The sequence below is a fragment of the Salvelinus sp. IW2-2015 genome, linkage group LG6.1 (assembly GCF_002910315.2).
Source record: "Salvelinus sp. IW2-2015 linkage group LG6.1, ASM291031v2, whole genome shotgun sequence".
Taxonomy (NCBI): domain Eukaryota; kingdom Metazoa; phylum Chordata; class Actinopteri; order Salmoniformes; family Salmonidae; genus Salvelinus; species Salvelinus sp. IW2-2015.
The window spans coordinates 15,998,591-16,023,840 of NC_036845.1; the positions used below are offsets into that span (position 1 = coordinate 15,998,591).

Below are 25,250 nucleotides of genomic sequence, written 5' to 3' on the forward strand. Positions count from 1 at the left end.
GGATGTTTGCCATTGAGTGATAGTCATGAAATAGACAAATGATCGCTCAGTGTGTATCAGTAATTACCCCTGGAGTCTCAGATGCGGTCACTGCAGATTAACTCTCTTCAGAAGGCCTCTATCCATCTTTTCGCGTAGCAGAAGTTCCCCACACATTAGRCAGCTCAGTCACTTACCACTCCAACATGCACGACTCTCGCCACTCTCCCTGCTTGATGTGCATGTCTTAGCAAGTCACAATGGTAATCTTGTAAATAGCAGGTTTAAAAATGCACGTTTCTCTGTGGCGCCCTCCTGTCTTTCATGTCACCGTGCACTTATACTTCAGTGATTCGGTATCAGCAAGCTCAGGTAAAGCATGACTTCAAAGGTTTATTCCAACCCGAGTGAATGGATCCATACGGCAAATGGCAACAAAGTTCTCCTTGAGCCAGCTCTGCAGAGAGAGTTTTGTATTCTCAGGTTTAGTTGYATGAATCTAGTCTCTATCAACTGACACGGTGTCTTTGAATAATAGGACTCAAACAAGAGTAATATAGTTTTACATGTTTTATTTAAAACATTAAAATCATATAACCCATACAGCAAACTGTACAATTGAAWTATTCACAGTGTGTTAAAAAGAAAATTACGCAATAGCCTCTCTATGATTTTGTATTTCCCCATGTTTTACTTGTTTATTCTAATAATGGTATTCTCTTAACACATACAGTTATTAGGTAAACAGAAAATGTTACAAAACGTTACAAAAAACTATATTCATAGAAATTCTGCATGTCCACAAAGAAAACCCTGGTCGGCACCAACATATTAATCCTATTGTTTGARAGGTTTCCTGTCAAACGATAGAAGTAGACAATTCAACTCAACTCAAAAACAAAACATAAATAAATACCTAGCGCYGTGACTGTTTGATTGCTTAATAAAGTGTAACYCATTCTAACTCATAGCAAATACTGCACATGTTATGTTATTTTTTTCATTATTTTTATCTTAGATTTCATAARATGTTGTAAAATAACTGGATTCACATTTTGGTATAAAAAAAGACAGTATGCTTTTATAATTGGGATTGATTGAATTAACTGAACTCAAATCTTGGTAGTAAATTTAAATCGTTTTATTAATGGATCACTGATGTCCATTTTCACCACAATTATTTCAGAGAGTATATGGATTAATTTAAAAAAGCACTAAAGTAACTTGTGTTTTGCAGTCRAAGGGGAATTCAACTGGAAGCCAGTCTAACGTGTGGTGTAACAACCAGTCTTTGCCCAACTGCATCATGGGTTTCAAAAGAGAAGAAAAGAGATCATACAAAATCTATTCTAAAGAAGTTTCCTCTACAGTTTTGGGGAAATTCAATATCACAACGTCACATACACCTCATATCAATATATTAGGTGCGATAAAATAAGATTTACATATAATATTCTACTCTTGATGATCATAATCCAATATAATATATTATAATCCATTCCAATCGAATAAATKAATATGGAGGATGGGGAAGTGGGAGTGGGGTACAGGTTAAARTGGCATATGAAACCGAATTTAAATTAAAAAATTGTGTTTGGCTGAGAGCAAAAATGTATGTATTTACCTGTAAAAATTTAGCAAAATACATTTTCTCCTGTTCATCTTATCTACATATACTCTACTTTGCAGAAGGGAGTTGATTAACATTTATACAATGAGTTTCTACCAAAMCAATAATAAGTCACACAGATGTAAATTTCCTTGAATCTTTACATTGTTAATGTTGAAAAAAAAGGAACCCAAGATAGTTTGCCTTTTTTTTTATCAATATTGTAAACCTCACAGAGGTATGCTGTCTCTTCAGCTCCCTATTCCGGCAGCTCACATATAGACTCCTAGCATCCTACAGCTCAATACTCATTGCAGATATACAGTTTATAGGCGTTTCAGACAACATAAACCCAGAAAACCCAAACTTCAGATCTTCCGTCTGTTTGTTCATCTCATCATCTGAGCATGATATTGATTCATGATAATGATTCATTTAATGATATMTATCTCTAGTGCACAGTATGAAAATCAAATGCAAAAACCAAAAGGGTCTCATCAGCCGCTCAGAGCTAGCCTATCTCATTTCCGTAACGGTAGCGTAGCGTTCGGAAAACGCTGCCACAAAGCTTTAATATTGGCCCTGCAATATGAATAAGCAAAATAATTTGCGAGTCCCAAGGACATTCACTGTTGCCGTGGCCACAAAGTAAACACACATAGAAGGAACAGTATGTAGTACCATTCAAAATGATGACAGYATTTGTTTCTTACTTATAAGGTCCCTTGTCCAATGTCCTCCGCCCAACACAATACTAAACCTAGTCATTTACAATCACCTGCAATTACAGAACTAAAACCAACCAGCTTAAAACAGTGACTATGCAGTCTGTACATCTGTTCTGTGCTCTCTGCATTTCTTTCATATCACTGATATTATTAGATTAGAGTATCTGTTTAGCAGTCAGAAGGTAATTCATCGCAAGCAGCAAGAGCAATTCAATGGACGTTGTGCGATTATAACATGGCTATTTCTGAGGGGCCTTATTGTAGAGACACTTTCACAAAATGGAAACAGATGGCTGATTGCCCTCTGAAAATGTTATATTGCCATTGTTTTTTTTTTAACAACTCAAAGCCAATGTAGACACATTTCTCTGAAATGTTTATTAAGTGGACATGGGCAGAAATAACCAACTAGAGATAACCAATTAGCCTAGCTATCCCTAGCTAGCTGGCTATAACCCTAACCATAACCCTTCATTACTGATAGGAACACATTACCCTGTGTTGTAAAGAGGAAAAAGGCCATGGATATTCTTCATCARCATAGTCTAATTTACACATTTGGGATCAGTATCTCATGAAGCACTTGCATGAGCAGTCACATCCAATGTTTMGTTTTATTTTACGGGCAGATCTTTGGCAATTGGCTAACTCATTGTTCTTATTTTTTTTTCACGTACAAGATTAACTTAATGTCCACAAAACATACGTCTGCAAATAATGTGGAGAAGCGCAAACAAATAGGGCCCTACATTGTGTTTAGTCACAATAACAAAATGGCACAATATGTGTAAATGTAATCTATTACCAATAAATCAAGGTCTCCCCATTAAAACCTCAGGATAGCTTCAGTGATGTCAACTCTCTCTCTCGTTGAACAGTAATTTTTTTGTCAATTAAAGCTCTGCAAACCAAGTTCACTGAGTGACTAATGCTCTCTCTTACTATGGGATTTGCTCACTGTTGGGATTCCATTGCTGTCATCTGCATGTACTAAGGACGTGTTTCTTCTAGTGGAATTATAGAAGTCCGGTGGTCCAAGCCATGCGTTTAAAAACGCCTCCCACAAAATAGACGGTGACTCAAAGAGAGCGAATCAAGAACTTAATGTTGTGTCTGTACAAGGTTTGAGGTATCATACTTTTCTGCTGCCAAAGGACCTCCAGACAAGATAAAAAAGAATCGGTCAGAACTTTGACTTTCAATGATCGTGATGTGCTATGTGTGACATAATTGATCTCCCATCAAAACCCCATTTCCCATGTCTGTCTGTAGTTCTTTTATTGCCATGCTCAACGAAGCCAACTCTGTCTTTATGCCATATGTCCAATAAAAAGGTTGAATCATTGTTGTCAATCAAGGATTCCTTGGATATCTTGTGATTCCTTGGTGAGTGTATTTTTGTGTTACTTACGTAAACATCGGACTTGAACACAGATTATTTGGAGATGTTGTTTCCTTTTCCAGGAACGGTTCTTCTCCTCCTCCACCTCACTCTCTCTCTCTTTTTCTGTCTCTTTTGGAATACATGGGTGAACGCTGTCATACCTGTGTCGCCGATGCTGCCATTTTGATAGTACCATGTTGAGTTAGTGTTCCATGTTTCGTTAGTGTCCCTATGTCGCTGTGGTTGATGGTGAATCTGGTGATCCCCTCGATTCCATTGTCCCAGGTTTCGGGACCAATCACGCCCTCCACATTGCCCAGGAGGCTCTTTCTCTGGGAGGCGCAAACCGTCACGGGAACACGGGGGTCATCCCAGTGGTGCAGCTCATGTTGTCCTTTCCCGGGAGTCGTCGGTCGTTGAACGTGTGCATGTTGATCACTGCATCCGTCTTGACCGGGACCTGGTGGCGGKGCTTGTGTTTCACACGCSTCCCGCAGGTGAACGACTGTCTGATCTCGTCCACCATGGCACTGCAGAAAGACCTCTGGGCAAAAAGGGCGAGGAGGAGGGGAGAGAAGGGTGGGGGGGAAAGGGATGGGGGGTAAATGCCTTAGCTTTAAATGGTTCCGAGAACATAGAGTGTCAACAACAATCAAAAGTACAAAAGACATTAGCCACAAAACAGTCATGTATGTTGTTCCTCTCCCGTCGCTGACAGCCATGTCAAACTGCAACCCCCACCACATGCAACCCACGCAATGTGCACTGTTCCTGCTCTGTCAGATAGATTGAACACAGAGCCGTATTCTTACCCCATTAACTATACAAGAATGCTTGACACAACCCGCTAARTTGCACAACTCCAATCTGCGATTTACAACTTGAGTTTCATGGTATTCTGACATCTGCAATGACTAATAACAGATTAATTCGGCATGCTCCAATTTACAATTATGCCTGATAAAATGAAATAAATGTTCTATTTTATGGCCAAATAGCACAGGGATTATTTGAGGGAATGCAAATCCCTTTAATAAAGGGAACTAAAATGGACAGAGTGCAGCTTGAATTTAAAAGTTGTTTTCATATTGTCAGACATAAACACAGTTAGGCAAGTTGAATAATGGAAGTGAAGGATCTAAAATTAACCAATATATATATACTGTACATCATGCAAACAATGTCATCCATAAAATAATCACATCAAGTACATAAATTACTGATCAACAATCTTGAATCAGATTCATGGGTATAATATCTACCTGCTCACGTTTCGCCGTCTTCCTTAGCTTGTATATGAATTCGGCTATAGCCACAAAGACGGAGAGAACCAGGCCAGACGCCAGCACTATAAAGATCCCTCCCAGGTTCTGAATGCCCATGGGGCCGGCTTTCTCACGGCGCTCTTCGTCCAGACAGCTGCTGCCGCTCCACCACTTCTCCTTGAGCATGTGCAGACGGCCATCCTCCAGAATGCTCAGGATGGCGATGGTCACTTTGTCCCGGTATGGAGAGCCTGTAAGGCAAGCAACAGGTCTGCTTAAGTCTGGTTGAAAGATAAGATAAACCAMTAGCTGGACCTCGCTGATGAGGCCACAGGGGTGTTTTCACMACAYATGGCTGAAATGTATATGTTGTCATTGCATATTAATATACATTCAAAAGTTYGGACACCTACTCATTCAAGGGTTTTTCTTTATTTTTGCGCATTAACAAGGAAAGAAATTCCACAAATTAACTTAAGGCACAACTGTTAATTRAAACGCATTCCAGGTGACTACCTCATGAAACTGGTTGAGAGAATGTSAAGAGTGTGCAAAGCTGTCATCAAGGCAAAGGGTGGCTACTTTGAAGAATCTCCAATGTAAAATATATTTTGATTTGTTTAACAATTTTTTGGTTACTACATGATTCCATATGTGTTATTTCATAGTTTCGATGTCTTCACTATTATTCTACAATGTAGAAAATAGTAAAAATAAAGAAAAATCCTGGAATGAGTAGGTGTGTCAACTTTTGACTGGTCCTGTAAATCAAATCAAAGTTTATTGGTCGCGTACACAGTTTTGCAGAAGTTATCGCAGGTGCAGTGAAATGTTTCTTTGSTTCAACAGTGCAGCAATAATTTAACAATACACACATAGTCCAGAAATTCCCAAAATAACAAGAGTAAAATACAATAGTAGTTCTACAAAATCCTTTGCATCGAAAGCACAGTTATAGAATTAATGTGTTATTTGTTTCTGTCCAGCTCGAAGGACCACCTCCTACCAATGTATCAGTGGGGGATGGTGCTTGYTGCAGGAGTTATGGAGAGCTGGAGAGTATTCATACCAATAACGACCTATATCTATTAAAACTTCTTCGGGATCGGTGTCCCTTCCACAGGGTGGTTGAGCTAACGTAGGCTAATGCGATTAGCATGAGGTTGTAAGTAACAAGAAAATTTCCCAGGACATAGACATATCTGACATTGGCAGAAAGCTTAAATTCTTGTTAATCTAAATGCACTGTCTAATTTACAGTAGCTATTACAGCGAAATAATACCATGCTATTGTTTGAGGAGAGTGCACAATTTTGATCATGAAAAGTTATTAATAAACAAATTAGGTACATTTGGGCAGTCTTGATACAACATTTTGAACAGAAATACAATGTTCATTAGATCAGTCTAAAACGTTGCACATGCACTGAAGCCATCTAGTGGTCAAACACTAAATTGCACCTGGGCTGGAATAATACATTATGGCCTTTCTCTTGCTTTTCAAAGTTGATGGTACAAAAAAAAACAAAAGAACCGTTGGTTTTTTCTTTGTATTATCTTTTACCAGATCTATTGTGTTATATTCTACTACGTTCCTTTCACATTTCCATAAACTTCGAAGTGTTCTTTTCAAATGGTACCAAGAATATGCATATCCTTGCTTCAGGGCCTGAGTTACAGGCAGTTAGATTTGGGTATGTCATTTTAGGCGAAAATTGAAAAAAAGGGGCTAATCCTTAAGAATGACAGATTTTGTTACATCTTACCCATGGGAGTGCCTATTCCATAGCCTTTGCTGTCAATGACGCCTCCAACCTGGGTGAGGTTGCAGTTCCGCTGKGTAATGTAATCAATTGTGGTGGACTCCATGAGCAAGGCATAGTCAGACTTCAGAACCCTCTGGATGCCGTCCTCAATGGACTTGACCAGCGACGTACTCTGTTTACTACTCATAAAAGCCCACATCTTCTCAAAAGTAGACACCTTTGATTTCTGTAAGGGGAAGAATTGAAAGTACAATCAATGTTGAACCTCAGATTGTGCATTACAGCTGGTCAAAGGGGCATTGAGTCTACACAGTACTTTATTTATTTTTTACATGTTTTCTACCATGTGTTGATCCCATTGCACATATAGCCCTCATCTTTGTAGCACATAGTATTGGTGTTGAAAATAATCTGCCAATCTTGAGCACCTATCATGCTGTTATTATCCTTTTCCCACACTTCCCCATCTCGAGGTATATGAATGCACGAATAAAGGAACGTATTGGAGCCTTGAGCTCCAAGAAAACGAATAAACTGTGCAATGCCACTTTAAAATTCACAGCTTTTTAATTTGAAAATATGTAGGATGTCAAAGCTCTTTAGTTACTTAATTCCTGCATTGACGGTTAAAATGTGAAAAACTTTATTTGTAGGTGCAGGTGACACACATACAGTACATCTGATTGTCAAGATAGCATAGTGCTACTGTAAGTGTGCCAGAGATTACAGTGCAAAGATTTACTTTGCCCTACAGTGCCCTTCCATGCAGTGTGATTTGACAAATCTACAGCTACTCCCCGACCTCTTCAGTATTTATCAGCTCCCTCATCTGCTTCAGTCGAGCTCGTTAGCCCTCCCAGTGATAACGAGAAGGAACCGAGGGCACTTGAGCTCTGCAATTGATGAGGTAATTATAGACACCTGTGTCTCCTCTGACTAATAACAATGCAATCATATCTGTCACTAATCAAAGTAAACACGCTTAAGGAGTAAAATCCACTTTTTACTGTGCCGAGAACTTACAGCAAGTTCTTGACTAATTGTCAATCTTTCATTTAGAGAAGATTCAAATAGATGGGTATAGCTCAGAGTAGACAGGCAGCCATCAGGAACTAAAGGCCCTGATGAGTAGATGATTAGTAGGATAAGGTTTCAGTAGGGGCTGGAGCAAAAGCCTGAACACTCAGTAGCTCTCMAGGARGAGRGTTGGCCACCCCTGGTTTACACCATAGCCAGTAGTTCCAATGGTTAGGCAACTGATGACTCTAATTTGGTATAATCACAAATTCTAGTTACTCCATGGACCATGCCTAATCCCTCATTGAACTCCATGTTAATCAATCCTTATGGAATAGAACGGGTACTAATGTGCTCTTTCTCCCCTAGTGGATTTTTTGGTCACCGGGAATCTTTATGTGGGTGAAAATTCTATTGGTGGATATTCTGACCGGGTCATAGAGCAGCTGAGACAATGCTAACAGAGAGCAGTAAGAGAAATTATGAATAATAATAATAATAATATTTGTAACACACTTTTCAAAAAACCAAAGTGTCAATAAATATAATATGAATATAATATAAGCATAATATTAATTTAATTTAATATAATATGAATAAACCAATATAAAGGAAATAGGGATGACGGAAATAGCAAATGGGCCAGAGAGAAGTCAACTAAAATACATCCTCAATTATATTGTCAGGGCATGGGAAACTCCTAAGATACACTCTTTAGCAGAGGCACACATATTACATAAAGTATTTATGGACTATTCAACAGAGAATATTTGAAAGTGTTAAAATTGGACAATCACCTTGGGTAAAATAATCTGTTTTCCTTGCTATTGTGTGCCATAAACATATGGACTTTTCCCTTGTCCATAAAACATTTTCCATAGAACTGTGTCCAATGTTTTCCATTTCTTACACAGAAAAACAGCAAACTCGTACATGTTATTCAGCACCACAGTAACAGCATCTGAGGCGAAACTCAAAATAATAAAATAAAGTTGAGAACCCTGCATGGCAAAAGCTGAAACTTTGGAATAAAAAAATAATTTGAGGATCACATAAAACAATGTGGAGAAGTGGAGAACTTGCTTTTGCAGTGGGAATTAAGATCTAACTGGGAATCTTTAAAAAAAAATGGGGRAAAAAGTATTTTATTGAGAAGCATACTGTATATAAAAAAAGTACTGATTCAGCATCTTGTCTCAGTTCTTCATAAACACGTTGTATGACAATATAACTGCGTGTACTCAGTGTGCTTCAATCAATGAATGGGGCTGCATTCAAACAACTTAAAAATACTGGAGAAATTAAATGAAGAGATTTAATTCTGTTCTTTCGGATAACGCTCTTGGCAGATTGTTCATTTAACATGAGTAATGAAATCAACATGAAACAAAGCACAACTCAAAACCAAAGCAAAGACACATACCTTGAAGAAAGACATGGTGGCACTGTCTTTGACCACACCATACTCAATCTTGGTCTGCTTGGCGATGTCGTCGGCAGAGTCCACGGGCGACTCCATGCGCTCCACGGTGAGGAAGGCGGCCAGGTTGGCCGTGTAGGAGGAGATGACGATGAGGGTGAAGAACCACCAGATGCCTCCGATGATCCTGGTGGACAGGGCTTTGGGCATCAGCTCAGAGCCTGGATGGCAGACAGGAAGAGGGGGAACAACAGTCATCTTACAGATACACTATAGGTATTCAGTCGCTAATTGTTTAGCTCACATTTTGGCTTGAATTGTGGCTGTATGGTTCATATACATATTCCATGATATATTAGGTCATTTCCAGACAATATTTCTGTCAATTTAGGGGACCCATTTTAACTCAAGGGTACCCCCAGAGGTAAAAGTTTAGTATAGCCTCTATAATGGAGATGGTTGACATCACATACGCATCTTCTTTATGTAAGACTGTTACAGAATATAACAAACACAATGGTTATATGGTTGCTTTTTCACATAAGGTGATCAATGGAACACACATACTGTACACTCTTGGTCTTACTCAAATTCWCAGATGGAAAACAACTAAAGGGGCATATCTAGGTACCTGGCAGCCTTATATTTTAATTTGACTACAATTGGCCGACTATGAAGGAAGCGGATGAGCAGAACTTTTTGGGGGTGCGATCCCAAACTCGAACGCCAGATAGAGTAGGATTCCTGTATCCAAACAAACCCTCAGTCTGGTCTGAGAGTTCATTTGAAAATAATGGTCATGTTCCAAGCGGACAATATTCCAGTTGTGTTGCATGCACCATCCAATGGTTGTGTGCAAGTCCTCGACTGCAGAGTCAGCTATCTGATTGCTATATCATATGATGAAGTTAGTTGAAATGTTAAACACCTATACGTGCATTGCGAGATATCAGAATCAGGTTTATTGTCGTACAAGAGGGAAATCCTAGCACAGCTCACACATGAACGCATAAAACACAGCAAGAAACAGCCACACCTGCCCATAGAGGGAAGCYACATAGAATTGTTCACTATAGTGATAGCCCCYGGGATGAAACTCCTCCAGAAGGACATGGTGGTCGACACTTAATTGTCCAGTATCTCCGACTTGTCAGGAGGAGGTCAATGGAGTGAGTGGTCTGGGCTGGAGATCTGGCATGCATCTGCAATGTAGTCAGCCTGGAACGTGGCCTCTGATTCCACCAAGCTTAACAGACAGAAAGCACAAACTGATGGTGGAATCTGTTCTGGTGTTTTTGAAATAATAAAGTGACACGCGTTTGCTTTTTCGTTGTGGGGGTTTCATAAAGAACCCTGCCACTAGGCATGTGTCCAATTAAAATAGTGTCACCGAGACAAAGAGGTCACATCTAAATGTGATTCTGCTCTTTCTCTGCCTTTGAAATGTTCCACCTCCTTTGCCACAGCCATATGTTCCCTGCACCCGTAAAATGGCTTGCATAGTATACATGCACTATATGCTTTCTTTTATTTGGGCTGTTGTATGCATTTTGAGATTACAGTGTGTCGATTTTGTGTTTTGTATTCTTCTTTGCATGATTTTGAATTGTGTTGAGCAGTGCCTCACAAATAATGCATGCATAACATACATCCATTTGTGACAACTTACATTTGACAGGGTGAAAATGGCTTATCAGTCTCTGGACATAAATGTTCAATTACTTAGGTKGGCCAGACTGCCTCCCACAGCATTTAGTATGACATTGTGAGGTCCTCTGTCAGTTCAATTCCCATATATCTTGTTTACAATATCTTTTTGACTACTTTATTTTCTGTCCCTGTCGACGTCTAAAACAACCTCTCCACCAGAGGTTGAGTTCAGTGCCCTCCACTACTTTACTGAGAAGATTTATGAGGGCAATTTTGAAGAGTAACCACCCCACTGAGAGGAGGTAAAGTGGTCAGCTTTTTAACCTTCCTTACCCAATTTGATTGGATTTGTCCTTTGCGATTTGACCGCCTTACACGGTGGCAAACAAGGCCAGTACTGTAACACTCCAAGGTAAGAACTATCACTTAAGTGTAGGAGGACACCCAGCTCAGCAGTCAAACTGGTAAGGAACTGGAACAACTGGTAGCCCAATTGGATTACAGGCCATAAAATGCTGTTGTCAGCTGGAGCGCACGGCACCTAGAACACTCAAATAAATACTACAAACGGATTGGTCATACAGTGCCGCCGCGGTAATAAAACCTTGTCAATGCACTATGCATCTCCTTGAAGAAGGACTTCATGTCTTCTAAGCGACAACTACTGTGATTATTATTATTTGACCATGCTGGTCATTTATGAACATTTGAACATCCTGGCCATGTTCTGTTATAATCTCCACCCGGCACARCCAGAAGAGGACTGGCCACCCCTCATAGCCTGGTTCCTCTCTAGGTTTCTTCCTAGGTTTTGGCCTTTCTAGGGAGTTTWTCCTAGCCACCGTGCTTCTACACCTGCGTTGCTTGCTGTTTGGGGTTTTAGGCTGGGTTTCTGTACAGCACTTTGAGATATCAGCTGATGTAYGAAGGGCTATATAAATAAATTKGATTTGATTTGATGTCTTCTAAGCCAAAGAAGTATAAACGTCCTTTCAGAGCAGAAGATAATGATGCAATTCCAGTCAACAAAGCGACACAATCTCAGTGACTGCGGTGCTGCTGCAGCTAGAATGGCTAGGTGCTGACGTCATAGTTTCAAGTTGTAACGTCATGTGCACAGGTACAGTGAAAGGCCTTGCAAAACACTATGACAAAACATTCTAATCTAAAGTATGTTACAGGATGGTGGATGTGACTCTAAATACACACTACGGCAAAATGGCAATTTTATTGAGAAAGGTATTAGGCTCAGGGATGCTGAATTTTTGTGTCAAAGCACCAGTTGGCAACCCATCCATTATGGGATTAATTGACACAAACAAAYATTACAAGAATTCWCTGTGATGATTCTGTGATAATTCTTGATGCTTGTAATATTACATACAGTAGTAACATTTGCTGTGATCCACCTGTGTGAAATTCATGTGTTTACAGTACCCTCTATCACCCATAATACAATATACGACTAGCAAAAAGCATTCATAACTACTCGTGGCTCCTTATAACAGCCTTGACAAAAGCACACATGCTTGAGAGTTATATTCTCTGTGGATTTAGAAGTACTGAGTACTATTAAATGCAATGCCCTGGCATTCTCCCGATGTTATTTTCCCCACAAGCAAAGCTTCAACTTAACATCAGGGAGGCACCTCTTCCYGTGAGAATCATTACCTGCACTTAACATTCTCTCCTTCGTGGYCTCATCACATAAAAACACRCTCTCTACACCAGAGGCTGTTACTGCTTATTAATCTCTTTTAAAAACTGAACGTCATAAAAAACWAAAAATGTTTTCCAAGTTGAGAAACTCTCTTCTCCATATCGAGATAAGATAACTAACACAGATAAGGTCAAAACAGTGCCCCATGACTATAAATGCAATATGTTGTATAGCTTATGTTACTTACACATTCTGCATATCAATATAGCAACTTATTTTCCTGTTTCACCCGTTTTGCAACACCTCAGACACTATGTTTGTCATGAGAGAAGCCTCACATGGCCTGGAGCGCACCTCTTTTGAAGCATGCAAGGTCTGCTTCTACACTGGCAGGATTTTGTTTTATTAGGCTGTTCTTCCTCTTCCAAACATGGCCATTTGCATTTTAAACATGTCAATGAAATGGCTTCCTCCTCAGCGACTGTCGGTGAGTTTGGCTGCAGAGCATAAGGTGTCTGGTTTGTATAACAAAATGGACCCCTTTGGATACATATTTGGTCCATTTGTATCAGGGCAGAACACATAGCACTTTTTGCACTTTCCACCGGCACTTATTGTATTCTTTCCAGCATGGAATTAAATGAAGTATATTTCTCGGCCTCCATGGTTTTTCCTTTTAATGGTTCGAGTGTGAGTACCTGCTGAACTCCATGGTCATTTTTTTCTCTCACGCACCGGCCACAATTCCCCTTAGCCTGAGCACAGACCCTCAAACGTCTTTGCTACAGACAGATAATCTGGCATTTGCCCGAAATGCCAGATGGCCAGTCCGCCTCTGGCTACAGAACACATAGGTGCCACAATTACTCAATACTAGTCCATCTAAACAGAGATAAACGTGYGCAGGYAGCACATGGTGCTCCAGGGTGAAGACTATGTTATTGCTGCATTGATAAATTACATGATCAATCGATTAGATAGTATAAAGGTTTTGCTATAAAGAGATAAAAAAAAAGCATTTCAGTGGGAATGTCTTCCAGAGAATCAATGTTTGACCTACTTTTTTAGTTAACTGCAAATGATGCAGGTTATTTTTTTTTTTTCCCTTCGTCATAGGGAACTAAGTTAGATTGGGAAAAGGCAACATGTTTAAAGAGTAATTGTAACTTGTTAACGTAATTGTTCTAAGCGATTCCAGACCACGTTAGCGCTATGATCTTAAAGGGATAGTTCACTCAAATTCCAAAAGTAGATATCCTTTTGGTTTTGTTAACCTTGCTACTGTCACCAAATGCATTTTTCTTTTGCACTTGTGTCCAAAGAACAATGCAAGTCAATATCCCAGATAAAATAATTTTTTCGTGTTTGATGTCCAAATCATTTAAAAATAACTGTATAGAGTTTAAAAAAAATACATTTTAGACACTTTGGGATGATTTGGCAATGAAGAGTCTATCTATCAAGGAAGGTTATACTCATAATGCAAGTGGAGTTCAGTGAACCACCTCCGGTACACTTTACTTTCTGTGACCTAGTTAACTCTTAGACTATTTTGCTGTGTCGAAGTAAAATATCCTGTTGTATAGTAATGTAATCTGGGGGAACAACATTAACCTGCTTACAGGAGGACAGTATCAAAGGAACAATATTCCTTTTTTCTTTTAAGTTCAAGGTTCAAGTGGTTGACCTACCATCCCAATGACAAAGGACCATCAGTCTTGTTCAAAGATGAATCACCAACTTCCTTCTGTTTTGCTCGTTCCTCTCCTCCCTCTCATATTGTACTGTTAGCCTCCACTCATAATGCAAATTGTCAGAGATACCATGCAGCTACGCGGGAGAGCTGCGGAGGAGCACAGATTTTGTGCTTAATGGATTGCCGCATTTGCTCTCCTTACCGGTAGAGATCCACCGTCGAGCCCCATCGAGCCTCCCTAATTTGTCTTGTTACATTGAGGTTAAACATTTTATTAGTAGCTCTTTTTAAAAACATTTTTTATCCTCGGCTGACTTCATTACGTCAAAGCATTTATGGGGCTCCATTTGCTTACGAATGCCTTTAAGGGTGGACGAGACGACCGCATTAGCTTGGTGTCGCCGTGATATCCTTCCCCTAACCTTCCTCAGATTTGTGTAAGCTTACACAGAAGGTGGAATAATTCAAATAGGTATTTTGGGGGTTGGGGAAAGACTAAAGCTAACTGTCTGCTCTAGCATAAGAAAGATGCTGAGAATTGACATACTTTCATATTGACATACTTTCATATTATGCATAAAGGACAATTATGACAATGTACTACTCCAGCACCATAAAAGGCCCAAGTGGCATTTAACAAAATGTAATTTGTCCCGAGAGCTGAGCTGTGTGGAGGGTATAGATTTTGAAAATGGGTCTTTGCTACGAGGACTCGGGAAACACAACAATATAAACGTCAACCTTGTGGCCATAGCCAACGCCAGCGAGGAGTGACAGCTGGCATTTGTCAGACACGTTCTCCAACTTACCCTTTCGTCCCAAAACACAAACAGCTGTGTTATGGGGGGAAACAAATGCTACCGTGTTTTCTGTCTCTACCTGCCACATTCTGACAGGTGTCTGACACCTACTTTCTCTCACCACTCCTGTTTCTATGAGCAGGCAGGGAGGTGACAACAGCTTTCTTTTGTAATGTACGTCTGAGCTGCAGTTGTTCCTGACAGGCAAGTGTATTCTAAAACAATGGAAATTAGGTAGCTTGTCAGTTAGAGGTGAAGAGAGGGAGGGTGGCTGCGCAGAGGAGGAAGGGAGCGGAGGGGGGGACTGTTGCTTTTGACAGGTGAAAGAAGGAACGAGCTAGGCTATACCATACCTTGCTGCATRAGGGAGCCCACACCGAACCAGAAGCTGTTAAGGAGGGTGAAGTTGTTCTCCACCACATCGGATCCGGGATTGCAGGGATGGGCGTCGTACCATTCGTAYGGACTGAACCTACAGGGAGACGGGTGGAGAATGATATCAGGAACAAAGGCTCCAGTGTACCACCATTTCGGCATAATAGTKTATTGTTACTGTGGGGCTCAGTTAACCCTGATGAGGCATGGGGAAAGAGATAATGTGCATTAGAATTCAATCCCTTTCTCACCAACATCAACATCAATATAGAAATAATGGATACTCATGTAGCCCACCAATGTTTGCACACAGATGTTATATACAAAGAGAAAGATGTGTTTGAAGGAAAACTATGACTCAAAGCAGTTGAGTTCAAAGCAATCAATGATATAACTGTGTTCACACTGTAATATGGGGATGGGGGTAATATAGGGAMTWACACAGATCTGAAATATTGCTCCCAAGTTTAGATGTTTTATGCATGGGTATACCTATCTTGGATTAATTTCATGCTCTTGGCCAGTAATCCTGTGGCTTTTGGGTTTGAACAATAGTAATGCATCTCAAATTGGTTCTAATAAGACCGGAACAGAAGCTGTGCTTAATAATACATTCTAGTTCTCTGCATGGAAGGCCTCTCCGCTGGATAGAGCACTCCTGATGTGTCCTTGAGCCTAGCACTTAACCTGAATTCCGCCTGACAAAACCACCCATGAAGTGTTAGCCTACAGTGTCCCTAAAGAACTGTGCAACTGTGGGCACAAATTACGGGGTGCAAAAGGAGCCATATTTTCATTTGGATTTTTACTCACTATACCAACAAAAGACAAGCTGTAAAGATGTCCACATGTATTGTTTTCAGTAAATTGATTGTTCGTGGTACATTGGACATAGCATTTGTCAGTTGTGTTAACGTGCTCTTATGTGTCCTTGATGACAGCTGTCTGTCAACCCTGTTCAAATCAAAAAGTTTGCYGTACCTTTATATATCTCTGTGCTCAAAGGTAACTTCAAAGCGAACTGTACACAAAAATGCCACTTTCAGGACGACAGATATTGAAATGTCATTTTGTGATAGAACGTGAGGCATGCAACGCTGAAAATATAGTCGTATAAAACCTGCGAAGCCCGTGGATCCACGTACTCTGGCATTTAGTGTAACATCTTTTCAAAGTGCTGCACACCATAAATCCTTTARTATAGATGAAACAGTCACTTTTAAAGGCAGATGGAGAGATAAAACATGGTAAATGTCAGTGCTTTCCCTTCCTGAAATTAATTTGGAAAATGTTTTCAAATACGATCTGATTTATTCAGGGTGTTTTGCTGTCAGAGCAGAGGAAGAGGAGGCTTAGATCCTTCGAAGCCAGATAGCAACTCTTCTTAAAATATGCTGCTTCTATTTACTGACTTTCGTGAAAGTTGGCCAATGAGTGGAGAGAATAAGGTAACTCTTGATTTTGATAGTCCATCAGTAACATTTCAAACGTAATATCTACTAACCCTAGCACTGAACCTAATCTTAACCCTTACCCTTATTCTAAACCTTAACTGTAACCTTAGCTAGCAGCTGCTATCAACAAATAGTTTGTTGATAGTATGATGCTCTACAGATTATCCAAATAAAGTGTGAYCRAAAATGATCCCGAAAATWGTCTCTTTTCAAAAAGAAGAAACTCAATCAAGACCTTCAAGTTAGATGTCAAATGCCAATGATCTATTTTGACCTCGTCAGTCACTGTGACATTGATGTTGAGCGATATTTGTGTGTGAGGACCATATACAGTGTCAATAAAGTGTCTTCTGAAACATTAGTTTATTTACAGCAGTGGTTCCCAAACTTGTTATAGTCCCGTACCCCTTCAAACATTCAACCTCCAGCTGCGTACCCCCTCTAGCACCAGGGTCAGCGCACTCTCAAATGTTTTTTTTGCCATCATGCAAGCCTGCACACCACCCACACACACACACCACACACACACACACACACACACACACACACACACTATACGATACATTTATAAAATCTTAAAGAAAGAGTGTGAGTTTTTGTCACAACCCGGCTCGTGGGAAGTGACAAAGAGCTCTTATAGGACCAGGGCACAAATAATAATATAATAATATTCAATAATTTTGCTCTTTATTTAGCCATCTTACATATAAAACCTTATTTGTTCATAAAAAATGGTGAATAACTCACCACAGGTTAATGAGAAGGGTGTGCTTGAAAGGATGCACATAACTTTGCAATGTTGGGTTGTATTGGAGAGAGTCTCAGTTGTAAATCATTTTCCACACAGTCTGTGCCTGTATTTAGTTTTCATGCTAGTGAGGGCTGAGAATCYACTCTCACATAGGTACGTGGTTCCAAAGGGCATCAGTTGCCAAGACAAGAAACTCTGAGCGCAGCCCTTTCCAGAAATCTGGCAGGGGCTTCTGATTAAATTACATTTTCACAGAACAGCTTGTTGCAATTTCGATGAGGCTCTCTTGTTCATATATCGGTAAGTGGACTGGAGGCAGGGCATGAAAGAGATAACGAATCCAATTGTTTGTGGTGTCCGTTTCGGGAAAGTACCTGCGTAATTGCGCACCCAGCTTACTCAGGTGCTTCACTATATCACATTTGACATTGTCCGTAAGCTTGAGTTCATTTGCACACAAAAAATCATACAATGATGGAAAGACCTGTGTGTTGTCCTTGTTAATGCAGACAGAAAAGAGCTCCAACTTCTTAATCATAGCCTCAATTTTGTCCTGCACATTGAATATAGTAGTGGGGAGTCCCTGTAATCCTAGACTCAGACCATTCAGGTGAGAAAAAACATCACCCAGATAGGCCAGTCATGTGAGAAACTCATCATCATGCAAGCGGTCAGACAAGTGAAAATTATGGTTAGTAAAAAAAACTTTAAGCTCGTCTCTCAATTTAAAAAAACATGTCTATACCTTGCCCCTTGATTATCAGCACACTTCTGTATGTTGTAAAAGCGTTACATGGTTGCTGCCCATATCATTGCATAATGCAGAAAATAAATGAGAGGTCAGGTGCATTGCTTTAACAAAGTTAACCATTTTCACTGTAGTGTTCAAAATGTCTTTCAAGCTGTCAGGCAGTCCCTTAGCAGGAAAAGAGTCTACTCGGGGATGCCTGCAGTGTACCCAAGTGCGTGGAGCAACTGTTTGCACGCGCGTTACCACTCCACATGTCTCCCTGTCATTGCTTTTGCGCTATCAGTACAGATACCAACACAATTGACCACCAAAGTCCATTTGATGTCACAAAGCTGTGCAGTAATTTAAAAATATCCTCATGTTGTCCTGGTTACAGTGGTTTCAAAAGAGGATGTCTTCCTTAATTGACCCCCATAAACGTAACGGACATATACCAGGAGATGTGCCAGGCCTGCACGTCTGACTCATCCAGCTGTAACGCATAGAATTCATTGCCTGGTATGCGAAGCAGTAATGTGTTCAAAACATCTCCTGCCATGTAACTGATGCGTCGTGAAACAGAGTTGTTTGATGAAGCAATGTCTGTATAGTTTTGGCCTTTTCCCCCAGCATTGTCCTAGCCATATCCGCCAAAAAGGAAGAATTAAGTCCTCCAAATAAGTATGGGCTTGCCTGTCCTAGCCACTCAGTAGCTCACCTCTTATTAATGGTATCTGCTGTGTCTTACTACCGAAATCATCTTTATTCTCGCTCAAAACACTCCCGTGGCTTATTTTTCAAATGTTCATGTTTCTAAATGCCTGCGCAAGAGTGAAGGTTCCCGCGAGAGAGTAACGGTAATGTGATTGGATGTTAATTATTGACTAGGCTACCTGCATTGACATTGTGTTGTTATTTTGCTGAAGACTAGATGGTTGAATTTTATTTTTGACAGTGAAACGAGGCTACTCAGGCAAGAAAAAAAACTCACCCAAATGTATAGTCCCGTTGGAAAATATAAATGTACTGTTTGAAAATGTGGCATTGCGCGTACCCCTGGGGGGAATACCTGATTTAATGGAACACATAACTTTGCATCTCCATTTGCCTCCATTTAATGGGGAAGGTGCTTAAATATGGCGGCATCCATGCACTTAATACAAATTCGTTGTTTACCTAATTCTCTGTATTGTACATTGCTCTGTTACAATATTTTTGTATCGTCATTAGCACAGTATGTACTATACTCTTCCTGCCAAGGGAATGCCTGACAGCTTGAAAGACATTTTATGCAGACCATTTTTAAAAAACAAAAAAAGTCGATTGTGCTGATTTATTGGCGCATTGAACCATGTCACGCACTGTCGTTGTAAAACCATGACGTCATATTTTAATTCCAAAATCTTTATGCACCTTCGCCACTCATTGTGTGTTTTTCATTAAATCAGGTCACACTCCAGTGATGCAACAATCTCTCCAAAAAATCTGTCCTCTAAATAGCCTGAATGAGATTCAGAAAGCAAACCCTCGCCTCTCCCTCATTCTCGGCAGCTAGACAGATATAGCAGAAGCACCTGAAGCGGTAACTCAAAGAAATTGAAACTTGACCAATGTGTTGCTATTTGAAAAGATAAGGATGACTGGGGAAAAACTCCATTATTACACACTTGCTAGAGCGTAAGTTCTTATCAACATTGGCATGGTATAGAAGGAGTCTTATTTTGTAATCTGTATTCCACTTCCCATTTTTATCTTATGGAATTTCAAAGATATATTTTCCAGGTCCTGGGTAGTGTATTGCAGCATTGAAGCGTGTGATGATTTCTACCCCCCTAGTTACATCCTTAAAGAGATGCCAGGTTTTAAGAGCACTGATAAGGCAAGTGCATATACTCTACCGGKCACTGCTCAATGTTTTCTCTTTCGTACTTAGAGCATGGTTGTGATTCATTTTCTGTTTTCACGCTTCTGTAAGCACTCGAGTAGGTTTCCCATATTGTTGACCTATAGTCATGGACTCCAAGATGGCTGTGGCAAAACATAAGGCTTAGCGCTTTCATAGTTCTCTTCTCATGAGTGCCTGCTCAGTGACATGGATTGTGATTGTCCAGAAAAGCTTTGGTTTTCAAAGTTGTCTGAATTGTTTTMAACTATAGACTATCAGTACAGTACGTGCCTACCTGATATTGAACACATACATTTGCCTCTTTCGTCAAAGCGTTCTGGTTTTTCTAACATCTCAAGCACCCATACATCAAACTGCTATTTGAGCCTTCTTTTGGCTCAAATCACTTCTGCTCGCTTTCTGGGCAGGTCTCCAAAGAATGATGCAACAGTCAGAGATATTTTTTTTTGTTATACTTATAGAACAGGGTGCTAAAACGAGCTTGTGTCTCAAGACATAATGGGAGAGGTTTGAGGAGTRCAGCTGACTCCTCTCAGAACCCCAAGCCCCTTCAAAAGCTCCACATTCTCAGAACTTCCTCAAGCACCACTCTGCATTTGGAGGCACCAGGAAGCGGTGAGAAGCAGTGACAATGACCACCCAAGGCGAGGAGGATGCCTGCAAGTGGCACATGGGTTCTTTTCTTTATCTCTTATGTRAAGAATGCAACACAGAAAGTCTCAGGAACACATTTGGAACACATAGGGAAATATTGAAMAAATCAGAGATACTCTTCAATGATCTCAATCTATACTAATTTCATGCATTTACTAATAGGTTCAACTTTCAATGATTTTCAATGATTTGTGGGGAATGTGGAAATGATAACAAGCACAAGTAAATGTCATGAGGGACATTTCTTTTTTATTATTATCAAATKTCTTTCGCCAGGTATCGGCAGGTATTTATTTTTAGACATTTCGAAGACGAAAGTTTTTCAAAGAAGCATTACAACTGCAGMGAAATTATACAGGAAACGCTTTGAATTGGAGAGCATAACTTCGCTGGTGGTTTGCTACTCTCATCMTTTTCCTCCACTGCTGGGCTCCACAGAGAGCCCAYGCTGACATAACTGCCTTGATCACTACCCACCAGCTCACACAAAATGTTGGACTTGTACCAATTGAACATGGACCTACTGCAGAGCAGAGACCTCTCCTTATCCCCAAATGATGGAATCACTTGAGACGATCATTGACTGACTCAGTTCTGCAGAGATTCGGATTGGCCAGCCTCCTTTTGTGCACTATATCTTCCCAGATAAAACATTTCCACATAACTGCAACCATACACAGTTGCGGGCATTAAAACGTTAGGTTGCGCCTTGGTTTTGGCATGTTCAACATGGTGCTCTCCTAGTGAGAGACAGTGTTGTCACAAAAAACTATATCGCTATACAAGTTATCTTTTTAACTAACTTTTTAGTGCCTGCAACTGTAACTTAGCCCTACAAGTAGAATAAACAAAAGATATCACTCTCAATAAWGTTCAATAAACACAAACACACACAGACAGGCARATCAGGAAGTAGCCAAGAAAAGTCTGGGRCTCACCTAGCGATGACGAAGAGGACACAGCTGACGCCTAGGTAGGCCAGCAGGATATAGACCCAGATGTCAGGGGTCATGGGGTTGAGGAAGGAGAAGAAGCCGTTGTTGGTGGTGTTGGGCTTGCGATACAGGATGCTGATGCCCATGCTCATGAAGGGCTTGGAGAAGTCYACGACCTTCTCACGCAGGTAGGTAATGGTAAGAGGGGCCACAGCCAAGTCGGCTCTCTGTAGGTGAGACAAGAGAAGGGACGATCAGTCAAATGATCAGATCCTTTCGCTAGCTTTATTACCTTTGTTACCCCAAAGTCATAAGACTGCTGAACAGTTAATTAAATGGCTACCCGGACTTTGTGCTTTTCACCTCCTACCTACAGTACATGCACATAGTGCTTCAATCAATCAATCAATCACCTAACCTAACCTACATGTACATATTACCTCAATCAATCACCCAACTACCTCGTACCCCAGTACACTGACTCGGTACTGGTAATCCTTGTATATAGCCTGTATATAGCCTCATTATTGTTATTTTAGTGTTATTTTATTTTGTTACTATTTTATTTGTATCTTTTTGTTCATTTTCTTACTTTTTAACTGCATTATTGGGAAAGGACTCGTAAGTAAGCATTTCACAGTAAAGTCTACACTTGTTGTAGATCGGCGCATGTGACTAACATTTGATTTGAGCTTCTTTTGCTGGGACTTTCATATGTTCTTCAGGTATGTTTGAAAATCATAGATCTGCATGAACCATTGTTGTTACACCAAAAAGRTACATGAAACTTGAAAACCAGTTTGAGGAAAATAAAATACATTGTTAGTTTCATAACAAGTACAGTGGTTTGCGAAAGTCTTTACCCCCCTTGGCATTTTTCCTATTTTGTTGCCTTACAACCTGGAATTAAAATAGATTTTTGGGGGTTTGTATCATTTGATTTACACAACATGCCTACCACTTTGAAGATGCAAAATATTTTTTATTATAAAACAAACAAGAAATAAGACAAAAAAAAGGAAACTTGAGCGTGCATAACTATTCACCCCCCCCCCAAAGTCAATACTTTGTAGAGCCACCTTTTGCAGCAATTACAGCTGCAAGTCTCTTGGGGTATGTCTCTATAAGCTTGGCACATCTAGCCACTGGGATTTTTGCCCATTCTTCAAGGCAAAACTGCTCCAGCTCCTTCAAGTTGGATGGGTTCCGCTGGTGTACAGCAATCTTTAAGTCATACCACATATTCTCAATTGGATTGAGGTCTAGTCTTTGACTAGGCCATTCCAAGACATTTAAATGTTTCCCCTTAAACCACTCGAGTGTTGCTTTAGCAGTATGCTTAGGGTCATTGCCCTGCTGGAAGGTGAACCTCCATCCCAGTCTCAAATCTCTGGAAGACTGAAACAGGATTCCCTCAAGAATTTCCCTGTATTTAGCGTCATCCATCATTCCTTCAATTCTGACCAGTTTCCCAGTCTCTGCCGATGGAAAACATCCCCACAGCATGATGCTGCCACCACCATGCTTCACTGTGGGGATGTTGTTCTCAGGGTGATGAGAGGTGTTGGGTTATTTTTTTCTTTAAGCAATGGCTTTTTTCTGGCCACTCTTCCGTAAAGCCCAGGTCTGTGGAGTGTACGGCTTAAAGTGGTCCTATGGACAGACACTCCAATCTCCGCTGTGGACATTTGCAGCTCCTTCAGGGTTATCTTTGGTCTCTTTGTTGCCTCTCTGATTAATGCCCTCCTTGCCTGGTCCATGGGTGTTGGTGGGTGGCCCTCTCTTGGCAGGTTTGTCTATTTAAATTACAGGTTGTAATACAACAAAATAGGAAAAACGCCAAGGGGGATGAATACTTTTGCAAGGCACTGCATTAAGTCCTGTAACATATGACATAATTTGAACTTTACACCAAAGTAATTTAGCGGAGATCACAGGTTGCCCCCTCCCTCCAATTTTCCCAAATCTTTTTTGTTGTTGCTCTCTACATAAACGACGAACACCTGCCCCAATGAATCACAAGAAACAAGGTCCATTCCCACATGCTTTCCCACCAGCTTCTCCCCATGCCTCCAGTATCTGGAGCCTGGTGCCTTCTGACTAGCCTAATATAGCTCTCTGAGATACTGCCCTGGCAGGGTCTGACGGTGAACGTTGCGGCCCGTGATTTTGCGTCTGGCTGCATATTCAGAAGGTCACCATTTACATTGCCTCCCCCCACACCTCCAACACATCAGGGTTGGACAGGAGATTAATGAAACCAGCTGCTTGGTTCACGCTTGGATAACTCCCTTCCTCGGAACCGAAGGAAACTCACAATGGGGTTTGGGCCAATCTCTTTTTCTTCCTTTTTGAGTGGTGKCAGAGGAACAGCGCTCAGTGTGCCAGCACCAGAATGGCCCTGATGGAGGTCAGTTAAATTAGGTATTAGTGTGTACATTGGCAAGTGTGGAGGATGTCTAGTTCTGTAGATCATATGAACGTTTGAATTACCAGAACCCTTCTCCCTATAAAGAAAATGCTCATAAGTATTCCAAGGAACAAATGTAGCTGATTTGTACTACCCAACCCAACATTATTTGGACAATCAAAGACATACTGTAATTTGTAATGTATGGACAAGGCTGGCAATGCATCTAATCAATCCCCTTCATTTATTTGCTTAGCTGACATGCTGTCATTACAATGTAGAACAATAACCACCAAAATTTGAAGAATAAAAATGCTTCTGTGGTGTCATTGACATAATTTTTGGGGTGTCACTACCACAGCTCAGTCACTCCCCCCCTTCCAACAAAATGACGAATTACTATTCTAACATTCAGAGCAGTCAATGGGGGTCAGTATAAGAAAATGGTCGAAACTCCGCGTGTGACCGTTTGGATTATACCTGTGCCTGTGGCCAACACTGTGGTGGCTAAACACAAGAAAGCTTAACAAAGAGACAGTGTGGGCACAGGCAATCTRTCATGTGGTGCAATCCACTGTGCCCTCATTAAACATTTACGTTTACAACACACACCCGCTTCCTCTGTTCTCTGCCGCCGACTGCCGCTTTTCAAGCTAGCTGCCACTCAACCGGAATACCTAGCAGCAGGTGATCCCAGCCAATCTCAGCCATCCCTATGGTGGGCTAATATACACGCTGCACGGCTATTTTCTGCTTAGACACGTATTGCCGAGTACACGCGTGATAACCTGATAGTACCCTGCTGAGTGCCACATGGCTCTGTGTTATCTGTGGGCGCGCAGATGGTATTGTAARCTTAGAGCTGTGCTACCTTCATACTACCACACCTGATGACATTCTGTAGGATACATACAATTACACCTAGATCAACACTCCCGTCAGAGGTTAACTGTAACAATCTGTGTTACTTTCAGTCCCTTGACATTTACTGGTTTTAACGTTTGTGGGGTTTGATTRTTTAGTCTTATAGTTGTATTGAATGATAATCTTGGACAGCGCCG

At 40.6% G+C, this 25,250-nt stretch overlaps 1 protein-coding gene across 1 annotated transcript in view; it reads right to left on the minus strand.

Annotated features, from left to right (window-relative positions):
* Nucleotides 1-534: 534 nt before the first annotated feature.
* Nucleotides 535-25,250, minus strand: part of LOC111965204 (glutamate receptor ionotropic, kainate 3-like) — a 108,288-nt gene continuing 83,572 nt past the window's right edge. Inside the window, 6 exon segments of the mRNA XM_070444036.1 lie at nt 535-4,242; nt 4,963-5,216; nt 6,732-6,957; nt 9,172-9,389; nt 15,328-15,446; nt 21,783-22,006. Of these exon segments, the coding sequence (XP_070300137.1) occupies nt 3,856-4,242; nt 4,963-5,216; nt 6,732-6,957; nt 9,172-9,389; nt 15,328-15,446; nt 21,783-22,006 (1,428 nt within the window). The 3' untranslated portion in view covers nt 535-3,855.